The following is a 22,290-nucleotide window of genomic DNA, read 5'->3' as shown; positions in this document are numbered from 1 at the left end:
ATTTAAACTTATTTCTTTGAGAACTGCAAAAAACCAGGGGGAGAACCTTGTGTAGGAACAGCTGGCGGATGGTCTGCTCAAAGATCAATTCCCCAGCTTCCAAAGGGCGAAAACACCTGGGCCCCAAGGGCAATCCATAATTGGGTTGCTCCCCGGCCGGCCCGCATCCGGAAGGTCAACCCAAGACTCCCCCACTTAACTCGCCAGACTTAAGTGAGGGTTTAAATCTCAAGCCAGCCCCAAGGCAAGTCTCTTTCCCTTCACGTTTACTCGCAAGACCTAAACGTGATTTCCAGAAACCTAGCTTCACCCTTTAGGAGGGTGCCGAGGTGTTCACCGAAACATCTATCTCCCCGCGCTTATGCGTGAAACCTATTTATGACCACACCCATGCCAATTGTCAAAGTCCTCAACCAACAGTGTGGGGTAGGTGAAAAACCCTTGGAAAGGGGAGAAAATTCCTACCCGGATCCAAGGCGACCAGAATTAATTTTCACACTGATGTCGAGGCGGGAGGGTGGGCCAGCGTTTGAAGCCAAGTGAGAGGAGTTTGGGCAGGCAAGCCTCAAGCAGGCTAAACCCCACCCCCTCCTCTGCCAACAGACAGCAGAGCATGCTGTTTTCCTTTAAAATGCTGGTCTCTCTAATGAGAGGCCAGCAAAATCTCCTCCCCAGCCCAAATGGTCGGGGAGAAGCATAATGGAAGGTATATGATAGAGTCATTGGGCAGACTTGATTTCCCAACAGACAATCCTGTTTCAGGCTGGCTGTAGGGGAGGGACTGTCGTGGGAGGAGTACGTATAAAAGGATGGTGTGAGTGACAGCAATTAAAAACTTACCAACGTGAACAATAGAATAGAATTAAATCTATGTGGTTGTTGTGATGGGTTAGGTCCTACTGAAGTAAACACTTCTTCTCTCTTTTGGTCATTATTCAAATTGGTGCTAGAGTCCAGGGCATGGCAACAAAGATCATGAGGTAGAGAAAGTACCATCTGTTTTTAGCCATTGCTTTTATTCCATATGATCTTTTTTTCTTTTGAAAGGGGACTCTATCAAATGTTAACTTACAGAAATATTTATGGAAGCAGATTTTGGAGGAAGGCATGACATAGTTCAATTTCATCTGGGGCAGGGTGTAAAAGATGTGGTTCATAACTGCATGAAGCCACCCAAGGTCATCTTATGATCCCCAAAGTCTCAAACTGCCAATTTTTGAAAGAAAATTATTTCCCCCCTGAAAATGTGCCCTATCCATCTAACTATATGCCTTCCGCACAAGTTGTTTTAGTCCCTGGAAGAACCTTTTTTAAAAACTAGAAGTGACATCAAGTATACCTGCTATTTCAAGGAAAAAAAGTCTCTCCTGGCCCCAAAAAGTGCATATAAATAATATGGCAAATAAATAACTGTCCTTTCCTCTCCAAAATATCTTGCCTAAAAATAATGCAGAAGACTTTGGGGACAGGGGGGTACAAGGGGCTCATCAGCTCCAGTGAAGGGTATGTGCAGCTCTAGAACATCAAGTAGCTGTCCTCACCAATCTTGGACATTTGGTAGAATAAAAAATTATACTCAAGAAAAGGTGATATGTATTAGTCCATTAATCAAATAGCTATCCAAAAATTAGTTTATGAGAAAAATAAAACTCATTTGGGGTGGGAGCATACATCATCTAGAAGACATAAAGCTGCTAAACAAGAATCACATTAAAATGATATTTAAAAAAATAAAGGAAAGTTTGCTGCCTGATTAATTGGGGATGCTTTTGTACTCAATCAAAATATGTTAACTGGATCATTCAAACTGTTTGTCTGCACACCGTAGATCTAATATTAACTTATTTGCCTACCATTCACCAAACTTGAATTCAATAAAACATTCACCTGTGCTATGATTTTCATGTATGATTAAAGACTATAATGCTAGATAGTCAGAACCAGTGTGGTGTCATCATTTGCATGTTGGATTAAGATACTGGCAGAACAGGGTTCAGATTTTATGAGAAATACATGAAGAACAAAACATTTCCACCATTTAGTGATTAGGCATGCAGTAAGAATAGATTTAATTTGGGAAATTGAGAAGTGGGAAGATAACTGTGTTCTGCCTACACACTTCTACCATTGCTCTGTATAACTAGGACTTTAAATACTTCATAAATCAAACAAATCAACCACAGAACTCCTGAACTGAAGGAACCACCTACACCATTTGTGCATTTGTTCTATTAATAGTTACACAGCAATTTAATACTTCAAGCCTTAGCAGCAGTCTAATACTTCAAGCCTTAGCAGTGTTTCCTACTTTTAACTCCTATCCTGAACAACTTATAACATACCTTGTCAAATACAGCCTATCAGTCGTTTAATTGACCCTGGCCAATATTTGACTATCCTTCAGTTTTCAAAATCCTAGGAAACAATAAAAGAGCAGAGCAGAGTTCTGGTGCTACAATAATTCCCAGAATCCTATAGCATGAGCCATGACAGTTAAAAGTGGTGATTTCTGTCATGTGGATGCAGCCTTGTTTGCCATGGAAAACAGAAGATTGCTTATGCCAAGGTGTAGCAAGCAAAGTTGGTTATTTTAAAGTAGGAATGATCTCTCAGTTTTTGCAGGGTGTTTCCAGAGGGTTGGGAATTCACTTTTCAGTCCACCAGGCTTATGTTACCTATGTTACTTCACAGGACAAATCTGATACATCCTATAGCCCTATGACAACATAGGAGCACACCACAACCTAAATGCAATAAAACCTCTGGAAATTTATCTGGGGAAATTCCCTTTCTTTCCCCCAGTCTTCATTGTATCTTGCTTCCATGCTGATCCCTTATGTCTCATAGGAAATATAACTGTTCTAGGGTTGATAGAAGGATACAGTTTTTCCTTAGCATGTGATGATAAATGGCCTGCCCATTCTACTTATATCTTCACAAGGAAGGTTAATTGTAGGCTTTTACAAGTATCAAGGCCTTGTTCTTTTTGTTGAAGTCAAATGGCAGATCTTGCATTTATTTAAAGACTTAAAAAGAGAGAGTAACCTAGAGGCCACAGTATGAGATGATTTCCAGAGATAATAAATAACTATCAATCATTATAATTGGATTATAATTAGAGTTTGGGATTGAAACACCTCCCCACTTGCTTTTCTCTGTAATATTCATGACACAACGCATTCTAAACCCTCCAATAAGAAGACAAAGCACACATTTGGGGGTTTTAAAAGAGCAACAGCCTAACAGTAGTAACTACCTCTCACCAATGCTATCAGAACCAGCTGGGAGAAATCTCCCCCTTTCACCGTAGTCTTTTCTTAGTGAACTAATGGCCCGAACAGACAGGCCAAAATAAAGTGGCTTTGGGCCACTTTGAAAGTGTGCTGTTCAAATGATATATGTGTCCTAAGGGTCTGGAAGCCATGCCTAAGCCATGCTCCAGTCCTAAGGACTGAAGCACAGCTTTGGCTCAGCTTTTGGCCTCTTAAAATGTGTGTGTCATTTAAATAGCACATTTCCAAAGTGACCCAAAGCAGCTTTATTTTGGCCTGTCTGTTCAGGCCCTAACATAGCTCAGCATCAATGGTTAGTCTTTCACCCACCTGTGAAAAGAGTGGTATAATAATAATAATAATGGCCAGTATTATACATCAGCTACTTAGATATACTAACCCCCTCTTTTGCAAATGGATAGAAACATGTACAAAATCACAGACAAGACTGTTAGGGACAAAGTGTGAACTGATGTTCTTTCTTTTTTCTATTTTTTTAAAAACCCTCTGCCTTGCCCCCCTCCCCAATTCTGAAATGTATTAGCAATTAAACAAGGTTAAGGTATAAATCAGGGTGGTTTTTTTATAATGATGATTTTAAAATGATTAAAAAAAATTCCTGGCATTTTAAACAATGTGAGCTGGTTCTGCCTGGAAAATGTATATTAACCAAGAAGCTGATGTAAAATATTGGTGAATAATAATATTAATAAGTTAAAGGGTCCCAGATTCCGGGATGTTTAGAGTGCTTGATAACAAAATCTTCAACATGACTGTGTAGCTAGTAGGCAGCCTATAGTCCTCACTTTAACGTGCCAAGGGTTTTCTGCCCACATCTTTCTATGCCTCCTAGCAATATGGCTATGTACCAGGCCAACACACAGGCAGGCCTCTTTCCCAGTCCTCTTTAATTTCTCTTAATCTTATCAAATATATCACCCTTAAACCTGCACTGAACCTGTCAGAAAACAGGGGAGCAAGCTGTTTTACTAGCAATTGAAAAGGCAAAGGCTATATTATCTACCTTAAGTACTAAATATCCAACATTTATTAGTTATATCTTGCTGCCTTTAAATAAATATACAGTATTAGCAGTTATGTACATATCAGCATTATTTAATCACTCCTAGATCTCCAAGCAAAAGATTATATCTAAAATGTACAGCTTTATAATTAGCGAGTGGAGAAAGTTTAATATTTCAGAAATATTACTTTGGATGTTTAATTTCCACTGGTTCCCAGCAGCCCTAGATAAAAAAAAATTATGTGAATTTCTTTCTAAACAAACCCTGATAGATGATCAGTCACATCCCTTGGTGTTATCTCAGCTTAACCCCTCGTGTTCATTCAAGCTGAGGCAATAACATCAGATCAACCCGGGACACCACTGAAATATACATATCTATTTTTGAAGCAAAAGAAAAATGCAGTTGGTAATAAAGAGATGGGTGATGAGGTGCTCTGAAAGTGATTAGGCATGCAGTAAGAATAGATTTAATTTGGGAGATTGAGAAGTGGGAAGATAACTGTGTTCTGCCTACACACTTCTACCATTACTCTGTATAACTAGGACTTTAAATACTTCATAAATCAAACAAATCAACCACAGAACTCCTGAACTGAAGGAACCACCTACACCATTTGTGCATTTGTTCTATTAATAGTGTCCCACACATTAAGTGTTGAAACGCCGGAATAAATTAGTGAAGAACATGAAGAGATGAGCTCTTGTCTTTTTCTAGTCCATTTATGTATGCTAATTGGGAAATACCAGAGAAAGAGTATGCCAGGTTCTTTTTAAAGGTCTCACTATAACATGCAGGCAAATTAGGGGAGTAGATGAAAATAGCTAGTTTTACCAAATTTGGAAACATTATTTTTTCAGATGACAGTGTCCAGAGTGACCAAAAAGCAACTTCTCCATGCTCTAGTTCAACAGTACCCTCTCTGGCACAAAGAGGTCTTATGAGGCTGTGAACAACTTTGAGAGAGTGCTATGGAGATATAACCATCTTAGAGCGTGTTCCCACTATGATTTAAAGCAAATCGCTGATTGGGTATATGACCGTCGTTCCCATTTGAAACTGGTTCCGATCCTACTTTGATTGATTTCTGTTGTGATAAATGGCAAATGCAAAAAAAACACAAAAGAACAAAACCCACAATTTTCCCCCAGAGACTAGTTTCCTAATGGTTCTTTTGAAAAGAATCGATTCCAAAGCGTGTTCAACAGGTGAGAACGACATATCTGAATCATATCATACTGAAGGGGAAGGACTAATGGCAGAGGGTTGTTTACCATGCCTCCTCAGTTTTTGGTAGATTCACCCCCCCCCCCCAGCACTGCTTTTGTGCTTGTGGTGTGACCTATGGGTGCATGATTTTTAAAAAAAAAATGATAGAAGATTCGATTAACTGATTCTGTAACTACTTGCAATCAGTGAGGCAATTAGTTGCAAAATCAATGAATCAAATCTTCTATCATTTTTTTAAAAATAAAAATATTTCCCCCTCTCCTTCCTCAGGACATGTCCTACATTCCAACCTTCTGTCTAGGAGGAATTCCAAAATGTCTTCCATTCTGAGCATGACTAGGAAGAATGAATTGATATGCTTTGTTTTTAGCTTTTGTGTGTGTGTGTGTGTGTGTGTGTGTGTGATGTCCCCCATTTTTGCTGGCAGGTCCTCCATTTAGTGGCACTATGTCCTCCTTTGTGGTGAGGGCATCCATCCAGCCTGGCCCTGGGATCCAGAGCTGCTTGGAGGTCGCCACCGTCCTCGATGCTTAGCTAGGGATACCCCTTCTGTGAGCTCTGGGTTCCTATAAAATCCAATGCCATTGTCCTAATAGCCACTTACTCACAAGTAAGTGCCATTACAATAGGAAGGTTTACATCTGTGTAGAGAACCAGGCTGGTGTAGTGCCTTGAGCATTGGACTAGGACTCTGCAGACCAGGGTTTGAATCACCACTGAGCCATGGAAATCCACTGGGTGACCTTGGGCAAGTCCCACTCTCTCAGCCTCATGAACCACTTTCTGAGAAACTCATTCTTCTATAAGAGCCTACCTGGGCTTGGACATCTTCATGGGAGGTCCCATTCCCCCTACCTTAGAAGAGTGGTAAGAATGCATTTTTAATAAATAAATAAATAAATAAATAAATAAATTGTTTTCTTGTTGGATACCCCAGGCTCTGGAACTCACTAGACAGCGCTCCCCAAGCGGGTTTTCCACCAACAGACACAGACTATTCTAGGCAGACAAATCTTTGGCAGTTAAATAGGGTAGTTGTAAAAAGAAATTTTAATAGTGGTGTGTTTTGCAATTAAAAACAAAACAAAAACTGATTTGCTTGTAATTGATTTAAAACTGTTTGCTCTTACAAACTATTCTGTTTTATTATTTTAACCAATACTTGTTGTTTCACTTTATTGCAAGCTATGTTGACTCTCATTTTATGTTGACTCTCATTTTATGGGAAGAAAGATGAGATAGACGTCTAAGTAACAAATATGTCAGGAAATAAATATGTCAAGTTGTTGTAAACTGAGTCAGGTAGAATTTTGCTCCTTTCCTCACCCAGTTGCTACAACACACATATCCAGCCTTGTACATGGTTACGTAAAGGATAGGTATGGGACAGTGGCAGAGGGAGTTTATTGCCTCTCTCCATAGGCATAGTTCTAAATCCACTTTGTCATCATGCATTTGCTCACCCTTCATAGACTGTAGTGTAGGGTTAGCCAGTTGTTACAATAACTGAGCAGAAGTTTTTCAATTTCCACTAAATTGGATGTGGGAAGATGGGTGAGAGTGGAGCTGGAAAGTGGATACTCTTCTTAGGCAACAGCCATTATCATGATGAACAAGTTTATTATTCAGAGCCTTGATTACTGTAACATCCTTCTGGCTGGGCTTCCTCTTTCTCACCTCCGTCCTTTAATTTCTGTCCAGCATTCAGCTGCACGCATTATCACATCCGCCCACCGCTCTGACCATATCTCTCCTTTGTTGGCATCCCTTCACTGGCTCCCCCTCCCTTTCCGTATTCAGTACAAGCTCCTGCTGGCGATGTTTAAAGCCCTCCATGGGCTGGTCCCCCCTTATTTATCAGACCTTCTTTCTCTTCACCTTCCCACTAGGGCCCTCCGTTCTGGTAGTCAAAGTCGGCTGTCCCAGCCCAGGATTTCCTCTGCCCCATCTAGGATTCGCCCCTTTTCACTCGCTGCCCCTCACTCCTGGAACCTTCTTCCCTCGCGAGCAAGGGTCATCACTTCTTTAACCAGCTTCAAAATGGAGTTGAAGACCATCCTGTTCAGAGAAGCGTTCCCAGACATTGCACAATTGTCACTTGCTATCTGATGTTCTTTTTGTTGCCTGTTTTATTGAACCATTTCCTGTATTGCTATGTATTTTATATGTATTATCCTATCATTTCTTAGATTGTACACCATAGGCTGGTTTATTCTTTTATATTTGTTGTTTTTATGTACAGCGCTGTGCAAATCTACAGCGCTATATAAATAATAATAATAATAATAATAATAATAATAAGAGCCTAAACTCTCACCATTAAGATTATTGGATTGTGACTTAGGAGATTCAGATTCAAGTCTTCACCAACTGGATGATGGTGGGCTAAACATTCTCTCTTGATATTTCCTCACAAAGTTGTTGTGAGGACAAATTGGGAGTCTTTGAACAGTTGAGAGGGTAATGTGATATAAATGCAACTAATAAAATAAATTGAAAAATTGAACCAGAAGTAGAGTGAACCAGAAGTAGAGTTGAGTGAACAATATATCACTTAGTGAGTTGAGGGAGGACAGTCCCTAAACGTTATGTTGTTTAAAGGGACTATAATTCCCTCTGAAACCTCCTGGTTCACTCAGTCAAAGGTAACAGCCTTGGGATGGTCAGGCCTCCTATTACTCATCTTTGGATGCATGCCTCTATGAGACTGTTGGGTTTACATCCAGGGAAGAGTTTCCCTAAATATCTGACATCTAAATACAATCTTATGTTGGGAGAAAGGTGGAATATAAATTAACTGAATAAATAATTCCTAGCACTGATGTAGCTTGAAGTGCAAAATTATGTAGAAAAAACTCATCTCATTGCAGGTGATTTCAAACAGTTAATACAGTCTTGTCACTTGATGTTTATTGATTTAGTCTTTATTGAAAGTCATTTTATGTCATGTCTTAGTGGAAAAAACTCATAGAACTCCTTACATAAGTTCAATAAAAGCCTAGACTCAATAAAGATGCAGCACAAAAAGGGAAATAAAAGGGATGAAGAGGGAAGCAGTGCCAAGCAACAATTCTTAATTTTACAATGTTAATATAATCAACTGGGCTGGAAATGGCTCAGTGAAACCAGGTTGCTTTGCTACCAGTGGAATGGGGCATCTGCTCCGGACTGCATCTATACTGTAGAATTAAGACAGTTTGACCCCACTTTAACTGCCATCTCTCAATACTATGGAATTCTGGGATTTGTAGCTTTGTATGATTTTCTGGCAGAGAGCTGTGGTGCCACAATAAACTACAAATCATAGCGGTCAATAGGATGGAGTTATAACAGTTAAAGTGGTGTCAAATTGTGTTAATTCTGCAGTGTGGTAGTAGGCCTGGTTTTTTAATTCCAAACATTAAAGGATTTGTCCATGGCACTGACCCCTGTCTTTGCAACAGATGAGTCACCTAAATTATCTCTTTTATATCCCCTTATCTACTGGATTTAGTATAAGAGACTATGCTTAAGGCTCCATGCTGATTATGATTATATAAATATTTAATGATTGGATATTTTAAGGAACTAATAGGAATGTGTAATTCAGTATTAGTATTTTATATATTACTTCTTTGGTTTGTATTGTATTATTTTAATGATGTAATCCCACTTTGATACTTGGGAGAGGTGGGAAATATAAATAAAATAATAATAATAATAATAATAATAATTATTATTATTATTATTATTATTTGAAGTAAAATCCAGAATGAATCCAGGACAGCAACGTTATATCAGAGCCACTGCTTCCACAGGAAGGAAGCAGTACTACTTCCCAGTTTTACCTCTCCTTGGCCTAATTCCCACTTACCTCTTGATTCACTTCCTGCACCGATTCTTGAAACCAGTTCAGCAAACACAGTGGTTCCCACTATGTTTGTGCTGGTTTCAAGACTCGTATAAAGCAATAGCCATGCCTCCTTCTGTCCCCATGGCCGGGGGTGGAGGAGAGGCTGGGGCAGAAGGAGGCAGGCAGACCGGGAGGACTGAGGCATGCCGGGGCAGAAAGAGAGAGGCAGGAGGACTGAGGATGGGGCTGGCATGGAGGTATGGCCAAGAGGCCAGGGAAGCCACTGCCAGTGGGAAGAAGGGCGGATTTGAATCCGATTCAAATCTGTCTGGTTCCCACTTGGGCTGAATCAATTTATTTCCAAATACATTAATTCAGCCCAAAAAACACCCCATTTTACCAGCATTTTTTGACATTGTTAAATGGGTAAAAAGGGTAAACTCCATGGCCTTGCTTTCTGAATTGCTGAAGTGATTGAATTACGTGGGGACCATGGTGGTTTAAACTGGATCATTTGGAATTACGATCCGGTTTAAACCATAGTGGGAATTAGGCCCTTCAGTCTAACAGAATAATTATTTTCAGAAGACAATTGTGGGAATGTTTGTCTGATGCAAGTGGTAGAACCTTGCCTTTACCACTTGGTAGAACCATTAGAATGGTCCTGTTTCCTGTTGCTTCTTATTCTCTGTCTGTATCTGTTATGTCATTTCTGGTTCCAAAGGCAAACAAGGGGGAAGACATTTTAAAGCTTATTTGTACAAGTGTGCAATCTTCAAAATTGTAGGGATGTAATTATGCACTAGTTTTCTTCTCATAGGAAGCAAGAAGTAATTTTAACAATTTGTTCTTCTAGCTGCAACGAAGTCTTTGAAAGCCACACAGTTTTGGGACTTCCGGTGGTATGGTGGAGCAAAAGGACACCCTTTAGGAGGTCTCCAAAGGGTGCGTGGTTTTTCGTGGAAAGGAGCTGTCAGGGTAAGGTACCGGCAGCTGAGAGTATTCTCCTGATTAGGAGAAGGCAGAGGGGCCCATCGTGAAACCTCTATTGGCTGGACACAGCAAGAAATTAGAGCGAACGAAAGGGAAAAGAATTCGCACCGAGCCAAAGAGAGTTTGGGCGACCACGTCCGTGTCAGCCGCTGTGAGTTGAGGCGCCGCAGCAAAGGCTCCACCACCACTTTACATTTGCTGTTTGAACTACTTTGATACAATTTGATTTATTCACCAGTGGAATTCCTTTCTGCTTGAAGATCCAACTCACGGTGTTTCAGTTTGTTTTCCTTTTGTGGTGAGTATGCAAACAGACTTGTCGCTATTTTTGGAGGACTCCTAACTAATGAAAGTTTCAAACGCCTTTGAAGACCCCTAGACTGGATCGGCAAAGGGTCCAGATGCGGAAATAAAAAAATACCAAGAAGGAACCCCCCCCTCGTCAGATCAGTGCGAAATTCGTGTGTTTTTCCTTTAAATCCCAAGGCGAATGACTGAGCTGCTGTAATTAGGGAGAAGAGACAAACTGCATTCTACTTTTTCCTTTGCCTCTTTTTTTCTCTCCTTTTTTGGAGGCGCCGACTAAATGACTTTTTGGCTCACACTTTAAGGGACTTATCTCCTTGTTTTTTGCTCTCTTTGACCTTTTTTCTGTTTATCTGTTTCAATTTGAGCTGCGTTTGGAGGACAGCTGCGGTGGAACTCAACTGCTTTTCGTCATCGTTATTTGTTTTGATTTGAATACTCTCCTAGACCTTTGTTTGCCTTGTCTGCTTTTATTGGATTATCTTCCCTTCCGGAGTCCAGTGGAACTATTTTTTTTGTTCTGTGGTATTATTTTACTATTTTACTTGTTCTCTTTCCTTAGTAGTGCATTTCAAAAGCGCTTGGAGGACTTTTTTGTTTGGAGGACACAACGTGGCTGAACCCGCAGGTGCAACTAATTAAGAAGTTAATCCATCTTCCTGGGTACTCTCTCTTTCTCCTCGCTGCTCTGTTATTTTTTTAAAAAAGGACAATATTTTTTTCTGTTCTGGAACTGAGCCAACATCTGCTACTGTTCTTTCTTTTGGAAAGCGTGGAAGGGAAGAGATACTGTTTCAGTTTATAGCATTGGTAAATATTGGGGAGGAAAATTAAGGCTAGATATCTAATTTGCCCTATGTAGATTTAATCTTCCCTCTTTTCCTTCTCTTATGTGATTAAGTGCTATAGGCTGGGTTTTTCTCAGGAAGGGCACGTGTTTGTTAAGCCCTCTGAAGTCTTGATTTGCTTGCGAGTAGCCATTAGGTAAGAAGGAAAACTTTATTACCACACTACAGATAACTAAAGGGTGCAAAATCTATTTGTAAAAAGCAAGGTTCCAGTAGAGGCTTGTGCTTTTAGGCGGGTATTTTAAGAAACTTAAGTTTATCTTCTGTATTTGCTATCTCTACATTTGCTCCTGTTCACTTAGTATCATTATTTATTGCAATTTGCAGATAAGTAAATTTTTTGCGTTTAGAAATTAGGGCAAACAGGGAAAAGGAAAGTATAAAAACTCTTGTGTGTTTAAAGGTACATCTTGGTTTACTGTATCAATTTGGGCAACATTGTATAAACTTCAGTGCAACAGTCCAAACATTTAATTCAGAAGGATAAATTGTAACTAAGTGTAACTACCTTGTTTAAAACTTTAAAACTTTGAAAAGAGGGAACTTAATTGGATAAGAGATTTAGATTTGTTGTGATAGATTTGTTTTATTCCCTTTTGGGGTTAAAAAAAAACAACAGTGGTTTTTGAGCTAAAATTTTGATTATTGTCATTCTAATTCTGTCGCTGTAAAGTCACCCACCTGTCTTAATCTAAGTCTGTTTTTTATCCTTTTTCTGGTAACTATACAATATTAACACATAATTTAAGAACTACTGTTGCTTTGTAAATATTTACAAATACTTAATTGTGATATTCAGGACTTTATAATACATAAGGGCCAAGTGTGAACATTACATCAGAAGTATAACGTAAAGGAAAGGAAAAGAATCAAAGTAACTACATAGATAAGGAATATTAATATCTCGTGAAGAACCATTTTAAATGCCCCTGAACTCTGAGTGACTCTAAATTTGTGCTTTCAATAGGGTACAATAATCCCTTTGAGTTAAATTTCCTCTCTGCTCCTCTCTAAGTAGTTTTTTTATATATTTTTCATAAGTGGTTCTCTAATTCATTATTGTGTAGTAACTCAGAAGTTAATTAACTTTCTTTTTAATATAATAGAGATGCCTGTAGGAACGAGGAAAACTTCAGCGCAAGCTGCAACAACACTACAGAGGAGAGTTTCTACACCATCGACAACTTCAATTGGAACACCTAACAGAGTAATGGAGAGCAATGATTATTTACTAGAAGAGATGAGGAGACTTCAAGCAGAAACAAATAAAGAAATATGGAAATCCAGAGATGATCTGAAGAATGAATTGAAGAGTGAGATCACGGAGGTCAGGCTCAGATTGGACAAAATTGATTTGGATTTCAGTACAATGAAAGAAAAAATGAAAAATTTAGAAAAAAGAACTGAGGTTTTGGAGAAACAGAAAGAGGATAAAAATAAAGAACTGAAAGAAGAACAGGAACAGGTGCTAAGGATCCAACTGAAACAAAGAGAAAACTGTTTGAAACTACGCGGCCTACCCGAAAAAATAAATGAAAATCTATATGTGGAACTATCACCGATCTTGGCAAATTTCATCGAAGAATCGGTAGATCATTTCCCTTGGGAATTTGATCGTGTATACAGATTAAACTCTAAAATTGCTAAACTGAAGAAATTGCCAAGAGACGTGGTGGTCTGCTTCGTGCATAAACAAATGAGAGATATTGTACTGCAACAGAGCTATAAAGAAAAACTGGTGGTCGAAGGCAAGGAAATTTTGATATTGAAAGACATCCCGGGGAAAATTCTCAAAAGAAGGAGAGACTACTTTTTTCTGACTGATAAACTGAAAAACTTGGGAATCTCCTTTAAATGGGACGAAATCGAAGGCTTACATGTGTTCTGGGACGAAAAAAGATCAAGAATTAACTCTGTGGAAAAAGCTGAAAAGTTTTTGGAAGATCTGCGGAAAGCACACGATAAGAAAAAAACGGATGATGACAATAGAGGGGGGAAGGGCTCTTAAATATCTGGCTATCTAACTTTTAAAAACTGTGTTAACTGTGTTAACTACGTTAATTTTACTTACAAAATTGTTTGAATCTTTAAGATTTTTTATCTTCGAGATAAACGCACTATAATTAATTAGCAATACCTATTTGGTCAACATTGTATATTGGGGTACTCTAATCTATACAAATAGAGCAAATTCATATACCTGAACTTCAATAATCTTATCAATTTGTAGTTTAATTCATAAAACTAAATCCATTTAATTACATAACTACTGATTTAATAAAGTTTATATATTCCTGAATTCTGAGTCATTGCTTTGCTCATTAGGGATTGTCTGGACTAATTTATCCACTATTTGATTTATTTGTTCCTTTCTCACTTCTCCATCCTGGTTACATTTGTCACATTATCTAACCTTTTTCTATAGTGAGGGTTTGACCATGAAAATTTTATCCTTAAATGTTAAAGGGCTAAACTCCCCTCAGAAGAGAAAAAGAGTTTTTCATTTTTTGGAAAAACAGAAAGCGGATATTATATGCCTTCAAGAAACCCGCTTAAGGAAAAAAGATTCTAGATTGGCTAAAAATGTAAAATTAGGTAATGAATTTCTTTGTTTAATTGACAAAGCCAAACGAGGAGTAATTATTTATGTTAGAAATCATTTAGAAGCTAAACAAATCTTCTGTGATTCTGAAGGACATTTTCTAGGGGTTGAAGTCATTTGGAATGGTGAAAGAATTCTTCTATTGGGAATTTATGGTCCACAGGAAGGGAAAAACAATTTTTTAAGAGACTTAAAAGAACAACAGAAGAACATGATTATGCCAATATTATCATGATGGGAGATTTCAATGGGGTAATTGACCCTCAAAAAGACAGATGGTCTTGGAAGAAAATTAAGGAGAATCAAGGGAAGTTACCCCCATCCTTTTTTGACTTTGTTGAAGACTGGAATTTAATAGAAAGTTGGAGATATTTATTTGAAAACCAAAAGAATTATATGTTTTACTCTGAAAGACATAAATCTCTTTCCAGAATTAATATGTTCCTAGTATCCAACTCTTTAATTAAGAAAGTAAAAAAAACGGACACCCTGAATAGAAATTTATCGGATCATAATCCAATAGTACTAAAAATTAAAGAGACATGTAGAAATTTTAATTGGCATTTAAACGAAGAATTATTAAAAGATGACGATGTTGTTAAGGAAGCCAAAATTATGATGTACAATTACTTTAGAGAAAATATAGATAAAGGGGTTAAACTACCTATTGTTTGGGACGCAGCTAAAGCAGTTTTTAGGGGCTTCTTTACACAACAAAACATTAGACTTCAGAAAGAGAAAAATGAAAAATCCAATTTGTTGAACAAGTTACTGAAAGAAAAAGAAGAGACACTAGCTAAACACCCAGGTAGCAAGAAAACCCTAAAAGAAATTACAGTTTTACGGAAACAGTTAGAATTGTTTAACACTGTAGAAATAGGGAAAAAATTAAAATTGGCCAAAAAAAAAGACTTTGAACATGTGAATAAAACGGGGAAATGGTTATCTTATAGATTAAGAAAAGAAAAGAAGAACAAAACAATTTGTAAAATAAGGGAAAATGACACTATTTTTACAAAGCAAGAAGATATAAAAGAAACTTTCAGGGAGTTTTATCAAAACTTGTATTTGGGTAAAACAGCTGATAATAGGAAAATTGAGGATTACCTCTTCAAATGTGACATCCAACCATTTTCCGAGAAAATGAGGTCGGAGCTTAACCAACCTGTAACTATTGCGGAGATCATAGAAGCTATTCAAGTGTCCAAAGTAGGGAAAGCTCCGGGGAACGATAGTTTAACAAACTTATTCTACAAAACATTCAAAGAGGATGTGTCTGCAATCCTTCAATCAATTATGAATGAGATACCATTGGGAAATATACCTCCTTCATGGAAGGAAGCGGAAATAATTCTAATCCCCAAAGATAATAAAGATTTGGAAGACCCCTCTAACTATAGGCCAATCTCTCTCTTAAACTGCGATTATAAAATTTTTGCATCTATACTTTCTAAAAGGTTAAGAAATTGTCTGAAGGATATAATCGGAAAGGAGCAAAGAGGATTTTTACCCCAAAGGTTTATCAGAGACAACACGAGACTCTTACTAGACATTTTGGAATTCTACGACAAACATTACGATAAAAAATTGGATTTACTCTCATTAGATTTGGAAAAGGCTTTCGATTTGGTTAATTGGGACATTTTACTTAAAACTTTGGGAAAATTTAATGTAGGAGATAAATTTATAAACTGGATAAAAACGATTTATAAGGATCAGAAGGCTCAAATTAAAATCAATGGAGAAAAAACACAATTCATTGAGATTCAAAGGGGCACCAGACAAGGATGCCCCCTGTCTCCACTTTTATTTACAATGATAATTGAAATTTTGATCAAAAAAATTATTGGAACCAAAGAAATCGAGGGGCTAAAATTGAAAAAGAATAATTATAAAATTAGGGCTTTTGCAGATGATATTATTTTATTCAGTGGGAACCCAGTAGAAAATATTGAATATATTGTAGAAATAATAGATGAATTCGGTGAGATGTCAGGCTGCAAATTGAATAAAAGTAAATCGGGAATCTTGACAAAAAATCTAAATAAAGATGAACAAGCAAGATTAGAAAAAATATCTGGTATACAAATCGTTAAAAAAATTAAGTATCTAGGTTTGCAATTCTCTAACAAATCAGTGGAATTATTTGAGAATAACTATAAAAAATTATGGAGCGGTATAAAAAAAGATTTGATTAAATGGAATAAACTGCAGCTATCTATTTTAGGGAGAACCGCGACTATTAAAATGATGGTGTTGCCCAGGGTTCTGTACTTGTTTCAAACCTTGCCTATTTATATTTCTAACAAATTTTTCAAAGAATGTGAGAACGATTTGTCACAATTTATTTGGAAAGGATGTAAACCTAGAATTAAATTTATTACAAGACGCAAAAGAAAGAGGAGGGTTAAATTTACCAAATTTAAAGTTATATTACGAAGCTTGCTGCCTACTATGGATCAAGGATTGGATTTTATTGGATAACGAAACATTGTTAGATATAGAAGCTGATGGGCTAACCTATGGATGGCATGCTTATGTGATTTATGGGAAAGAAAAACAAAACAGATCTTTTGGTTTTCACTCTATTAGGGGTTCATTGATTAAGGTTTGGAACAGGTACAGGACCCGGGCTATACCAAAAATTCCGGACTGGACTTCACCTCAAGAAGCTTTTTACAGAAGAGAGATGTGCAAAGGGGGGACTGGATAAGATATAGGGATATCACTGTTATAAAAAACTCCGAATTATCTTTAAAATCTAAGGATCAATTGACTGAGGAAGGCTGGAACATGAATTGGTTCACGTATAAGCAATTACAAGAGTAATTTAGAGCGGACAAGAAAGAAGTTGGGTTTGCTCCACCCTGGGACAAGATGGAACTAATTCAATGTTTACTAGATAACACTACAAATATAATAGGGAAAACATATAAATTACTGTTAAGATGGGACCTGGAAGATGAAGTTGTAAAACAGCAAATGATAACTTGGGCTAATAACATTGGGCATCCTATAAATTTACATCAATGGGAGAAAACATGGAGGAATAATTTCAAATTTACGGTCTCTCAGAGTTTACGGGAAAATTTCTACAAAATGTTTTTTCGTTGGTATCTAACCCCAGCAAAATTGGCAAAAATGTCTAAGAATTCAAACAATAAATGCTGGAAATGTAAGACGGATATTGGGACTTTTTACCACTGTTGGTGATCGTGCAAGTTTGCTAAAGAATATTGGAATTCCATCAATGACCAAATTAATTTGATTATGGGCAAAGTAATTAAACACAAACCAGAATGCTTCTTGTTAGGGATCTTTGAAGAGGAAATTAGAGGGAAGGAGGAAAAATTGTTGTTTTACTTGGTTGTGATAGCAAGAATATGCTATGCTCAATATTGGAAAAACCAAACAATCCCCACAATAGATGAATGGATCTATAAAGTGTTGGAAGGAATAGAAATGGACAAACTAACTCAAATGTTGAAAGATCAATCTATAGATAAAAACGAAGTTTGGGAAAGATTTTATAAATTTTTGAACTCAAATTGGGATATTTCTAATATAAACTATATTTGAATTTTAGGTAGTAATAAGATATCTGTTTGCAAATTTAGAAATTTAGATTTTTAGGAGACTAGACTCTATAAAATAATGTTACTCCAGTTATTTAGGGTGTATGGATCTGGACTGTAATAATACTGTATTTTAAGAAAGGCATGTCAAACAATAATAGAACAAATACTGGTGAAAGGAAGTCATTTTTATTTATGTGTATGTATGTGAGTAAGTCTGTGTATGTTAATATAGATTTATAGTAAGTAAAGGAGAAGAAAAGAGAAGAGGAGGAAATCCAGGGAAAGTATTGAAGATAGAGTTGAAGTAAGTGTAGAGAGTTAGAGTAGGTTGGGTTTGTGTAACTAGAATAGTTAAGGACACGGAGGTAGGGATGTTAAGAAAGATTTAGAAAGGAAGTTGAGTGGAAGGTGGATAGGCATTGGTAAATTAAGTCTAAATGGGATTTCTTCTTGCAAACTGTGTAATTAATGTATTTATGTTATGTGTATTGTATACAACATTATTTGATTGTAACTATATGTTTTTATAATTAAAATTTATTAAAATATATATATATATATATATATATATATATATATATATATATATATATAAAAGAAAGCCACACAGTTTTGGAAGCCTATTCACAATTTAGGACTCAGATCTTGAAAACTGGTGCCATTTATTGTGTGCAAAATTTTTATGTAGTTGTTTTACACATATACACACAAAAACCAGCATTGTTTGTACAGCAAACAACTTTTTATGTAAATCAATCACATGTAATTTTTTCTCATAACAAATCCCCAATTGCAGATTTTGTGTGAATAAAATAATATCCCTGTGTATAAATATTTTCTGCCCAGAAAATACTGTTTTCTGTGGGGAAAAAACCACAAATGTATGAGTTTTGCACAAAAAAGCCCCAAAATGTGAAGATTCCCAACAGTATAGGATTCATCTCATCAGTGTTTCTCAGTACTCAGTGGTCAGGAGACTGTCAACCATTTTCTGCATATTTTTGTATATTCTTTTCATCTCTAGATATTTGCTTAATATTGAGCCTTTTTATGGAAAGAAATTTTGTGTGATCTCAGATCTTGAATACTGGTACCATATCCTTAGGTTGCACTGACATTTTTCAATTGTAAAAAATATACTTTTCTTTATTACCTTGTTCTCTATTTCTATTTTAAATTTATATTCAGCCTCTAGCTCTCCAATGATGGATTCTGTCACATATTTTTATGTTCCCTTCCTTGTCTAAGGCTTCCTACACTCATCTGTTCTTTGTCCAAGATAAATGTTCTGAATCTTTCCATTCAGTCTCTCCATATTTCAACACCACTCAGTTCTTGTTGAGTGGCCTTTAAATCCAGCTTTGTTTACACAAGAATGCTTTTTCTACCATTTTATTCCTTCTGCCTCCTAGATAATACATGCACAGTTTGGCTCATTTTATTTTACAGCTGCTTTGAGTAAAGTGCATTTTCTTTTTCTATTAATTTAATGTTTTCCATTCTTTTGAAAGCCAACACCATGCTTTCAAATAATTTATTTTGTTTCAATCAAATTTACTCATTTTCCTCCCAGTTCTACTTTCATTTTTTCATGTTTTCTACATGCAACACAACTGCAAATTAATCTTGTGAGGAATGCTGTACACGTCTCCTCACACTAGCCTTTGTGGTTTTGCACAAAATTAACACTTCCTTTCTTCCTATGGCTATCCCAGTGAGAATCACTTCCATGCTTGCTTTTAATTTTTTTTTAAAAAAAACATTGCTGCAGTTAAAAGAACATATGCTTTGACTCCGAGACAATCTAAATTGAAGTTACAAGGGCCCCAATCTGGACTTGGAAGATATGGTGTCTCTGGTGGGAGGGTGTAAACTTTCATACCCATGATGGTGGTGCCCTAAGTCAGACAAGGGCACCTGTGGTTTTGCTAGAATAAAGAAAAATGAAGCTGGAGAGGCACAGCTGTTAGCTACGTTTAAAATAATGTTTGCTTTGGTACATAGACATGGGGTGGCATACAGAGAAAGTCTAATAGTGGAGTGATTTGGACCAGCAATTTTTTTTACTAGGTTTGAGGTTAAATGGCAGTGGATGCTGTAGATTCAAAATACAGGGCAAACACTGTACACCTAATGTATGTGTACAGATAAAAACAAGGATAGTCTGAAGATGGAAGAAACTGAATTTTAATTTTTGTTCTATAGTGCACCCGCATCATAAGCTTACACTGAAGCTGCATGGCAGTTGAGCAAATGGTGTGCACTCCCATGGCATGCACACTGCGCTGTGAGTATGCATCCCATTATTTCCAATGGGGCACGAGCATATGCGGAATTCCCCTTATGGGGGGGGGGGAATCCAGAACGGATCCACCACATAAGGGTCTTCCACTGTATTGTATCTTCTTTCTGTGATGGAGTATGGATTATCTCAGAAATCTGTAGGCCTCAGGAATCTCCATGGAAAACAGTTATGTTAATAGGAGGTGGTGCAAGGCATGCAGCTTTGACTTTAGTTTGATCAAAACAAGAATGATTTGACTTGCAGGTTATACTGATTTTTCATTACCTAAAATTTAGGAATGATTATTAGAGAGTATTAGTTCACTGTACCCCAAAGGAGCCAATATATATATAAATGGCAGAGCATTCAGGACAGATAGAGATTGGGGAGAGAGAATGAGATTTTTGCTAATTATGCCTGGGACATTCTCTCATGGATTCAAGATCCTAGTCCACCCACCACAAATCCATTGGCATGTGGCCTTTACTACAGATGGAACTATCTTCCTAAGAGTACCCAGCTGCAAATGTCTGTACCACAGGTGCTTGATTTGGTAACTATGAGGCATCCAAAGGCAGATGGATTTATTGGCCTTTCGGCTGCTTTTCACTGGCTCTGTGAAAACGGAAACGTGCTGGTAAAAATAGATGTGATATCCTGCTCTGCACGTGCCTCCCTCTCTCTCTCTCTCAGCATGGTGGGAAGTGTGGCACATAGACAAAAGAAGCTCTGAAATGAACAGCCACTGTCAGTATGTTAGCTAATTTGCAAAAGCCATTTTTAGTTAACCTACAAAAAGTACAGCTATTACATGACAAGTTGGCACAGACAGAAGGTTGTTTTTTCCTCCCTCAGGAGATATATAGAATGTTTTAGAATGAGTTTTATCCATCTTCTTCTTTTCTTCCTCTCCTCCTTCTTAATCCATTTGTGGGTCATTTTTGTACTACTTAGTGGCAATCTGCACATCTTGAAATCAATGGTCAATATGATAACAATCATACTACTTAACAATCATGTACTTAATACAGAATTCTATGGTAAGAATGATTTGCTTTATCCGTCTCAGATTCCCCTTTTATGGCTCTGAAAAAATAACTGTACCCATCGCCATTCTGGACTTTTAATGTCAGACAGATAAAATGAGAGGACCAGGAGTACATGTGAGTGGAGTGATGAAGGTGTGGATCCTGAGGATTCATGGGATACAAAGCTTCCATGATGTGCAACCATACCTCCATCATAAGTCAAAGTTGGGGACCTTGAGACTGTGGTACATGCTTTAGTAACCTCACTTCTTGATTTCTGCAATGTACTCTGCATGGGGCTACCCTCATGCTTGGTCTGGAAACTTCAGCTAGTACAGAACATGGCAGCCAGATTGATCTCTGGCACATCTAGAAGAGACCATATAACACCAACCTTAAGATCATTTCACTGGTTGCCCACTAGTTTCCGGGCCCAGTACAAGGTGTTGGTTATTACCTTTAAAGCCCTAAATGGCTTGGGTCAAACTTATCTTCTGGACCACCTCTTTCCATATAATCCTCCTCACACATTTAGATCCTCTGGGAGGAATTTGTTACAGCCTTATAAAACAAGGCTGAGCACGACCTCCCAGAGGACATTCTCGGCTATCGCTCCTAGACTGTGGAACGGCCTGCCGGTCGAGATCTGTTATATTACCACCCTAAACCAGCTGTAAATATGGATCTCTTCCACCAGAAGGAAAATCTAACTGCTGAACTACAATCTCACATCAGTCACTGTCTGTTGTTTATTGTATTTTTTAAAGTATGTTTTAATTCTCACATTGTTTAATTGTATTTTAAGGGGGGTGGATTAAGGGATTTGGATTGTATATTTTTAATTCTTGTAAACCGCCCTGATTGCATTCTGTAGAGAAGTGAGATATAAATTTTATTGTTGTTGTTGTTGTTGTTGTTATTATTATTATTATTAGGGAACATGCAGGCTTAATTTAATTTCTTCTCTCAGTGTCAGAAGATTTGCTGAATGACAAGGCATCAGTCAACAGGAATCAAATCAACACATTTGAAATGTACTGCTGGAGGATAGTTTTATGAATACAATTGACTGATAAAAAAAAAAATGAATGGTTCCTAGAACAAATCATTAGTTTATCAGATACTATGGACTGATAAAAGGAAAAATGGATGGCCTAAACTCTCACGAGAAGTCCAAGGACCTATACTGAGTCTACTATAATAATAATATTTATTTGTATACCGCCCTCTGGCAAACCAATCCGGGCGGTTAACAACAGTAAAATATAAAATATGACAATTAAAAACACTTT

General features: G+C 37.3%; 1 protein-coding gene across 1 annotated transcript; it reads left to right on the top strand.

The window, feature by feature from the left end:
* Positions 1-11,400: 11,400 nt before the first annotated feature.
* On the top strand, positions 11,401-13,698 carry LOC149318045 (uncharacterized). Its single transcript, XM_089507699.1, has 2 exons — positions 11,401-11,468; positions 12,613-13,698. The coding sequence occupies exon 2, from the start codon at positions 12,615-12,617 to the stop codon at positions 13,512-13,514; it is 900 nt and encodes a 299-aa protein (XP_089363825.1). The 5' UTR covers positions 11,401-11,468; positions 12,613-12,614; the 3' UTR covers positions 13,515-13,698.
* The last annotated feature ends 8,592 nt before the right edge of the window (positions 13,699-22,290 follow it).

The sequence above is a fragment of the Sceloporus occidentalis genome, unplaced genomic scaffold (genome assembly GCF_023333645.1).
Source record: "Sceloporus occidentalis isolate IW3139 unplaced genomic scaffold, rSceOcc1.0.p SCAF_2, whole genome shotgun sequence".
Taxonomy (NCBI): Eukaryota; Metazoa; Chordata; class Lepidosauria; order Squamata; family Phrynosomatidae; genus Sceloporus; species Sceloporus occidentalis.
Note: the sequence above shows the minus strand (reverse complement) of the source record. Positions and strands in the feature narration are given on the sequence as shown.

Coding starts and splice junctions, on each gene's coding strand:
- LOC149318045 (XM_089507699.1), top strand. CDS start 12,615: ATGCCTGTAGGAACGAGGAAAACTTCAGCGCAAGCTGCAACAACACTA.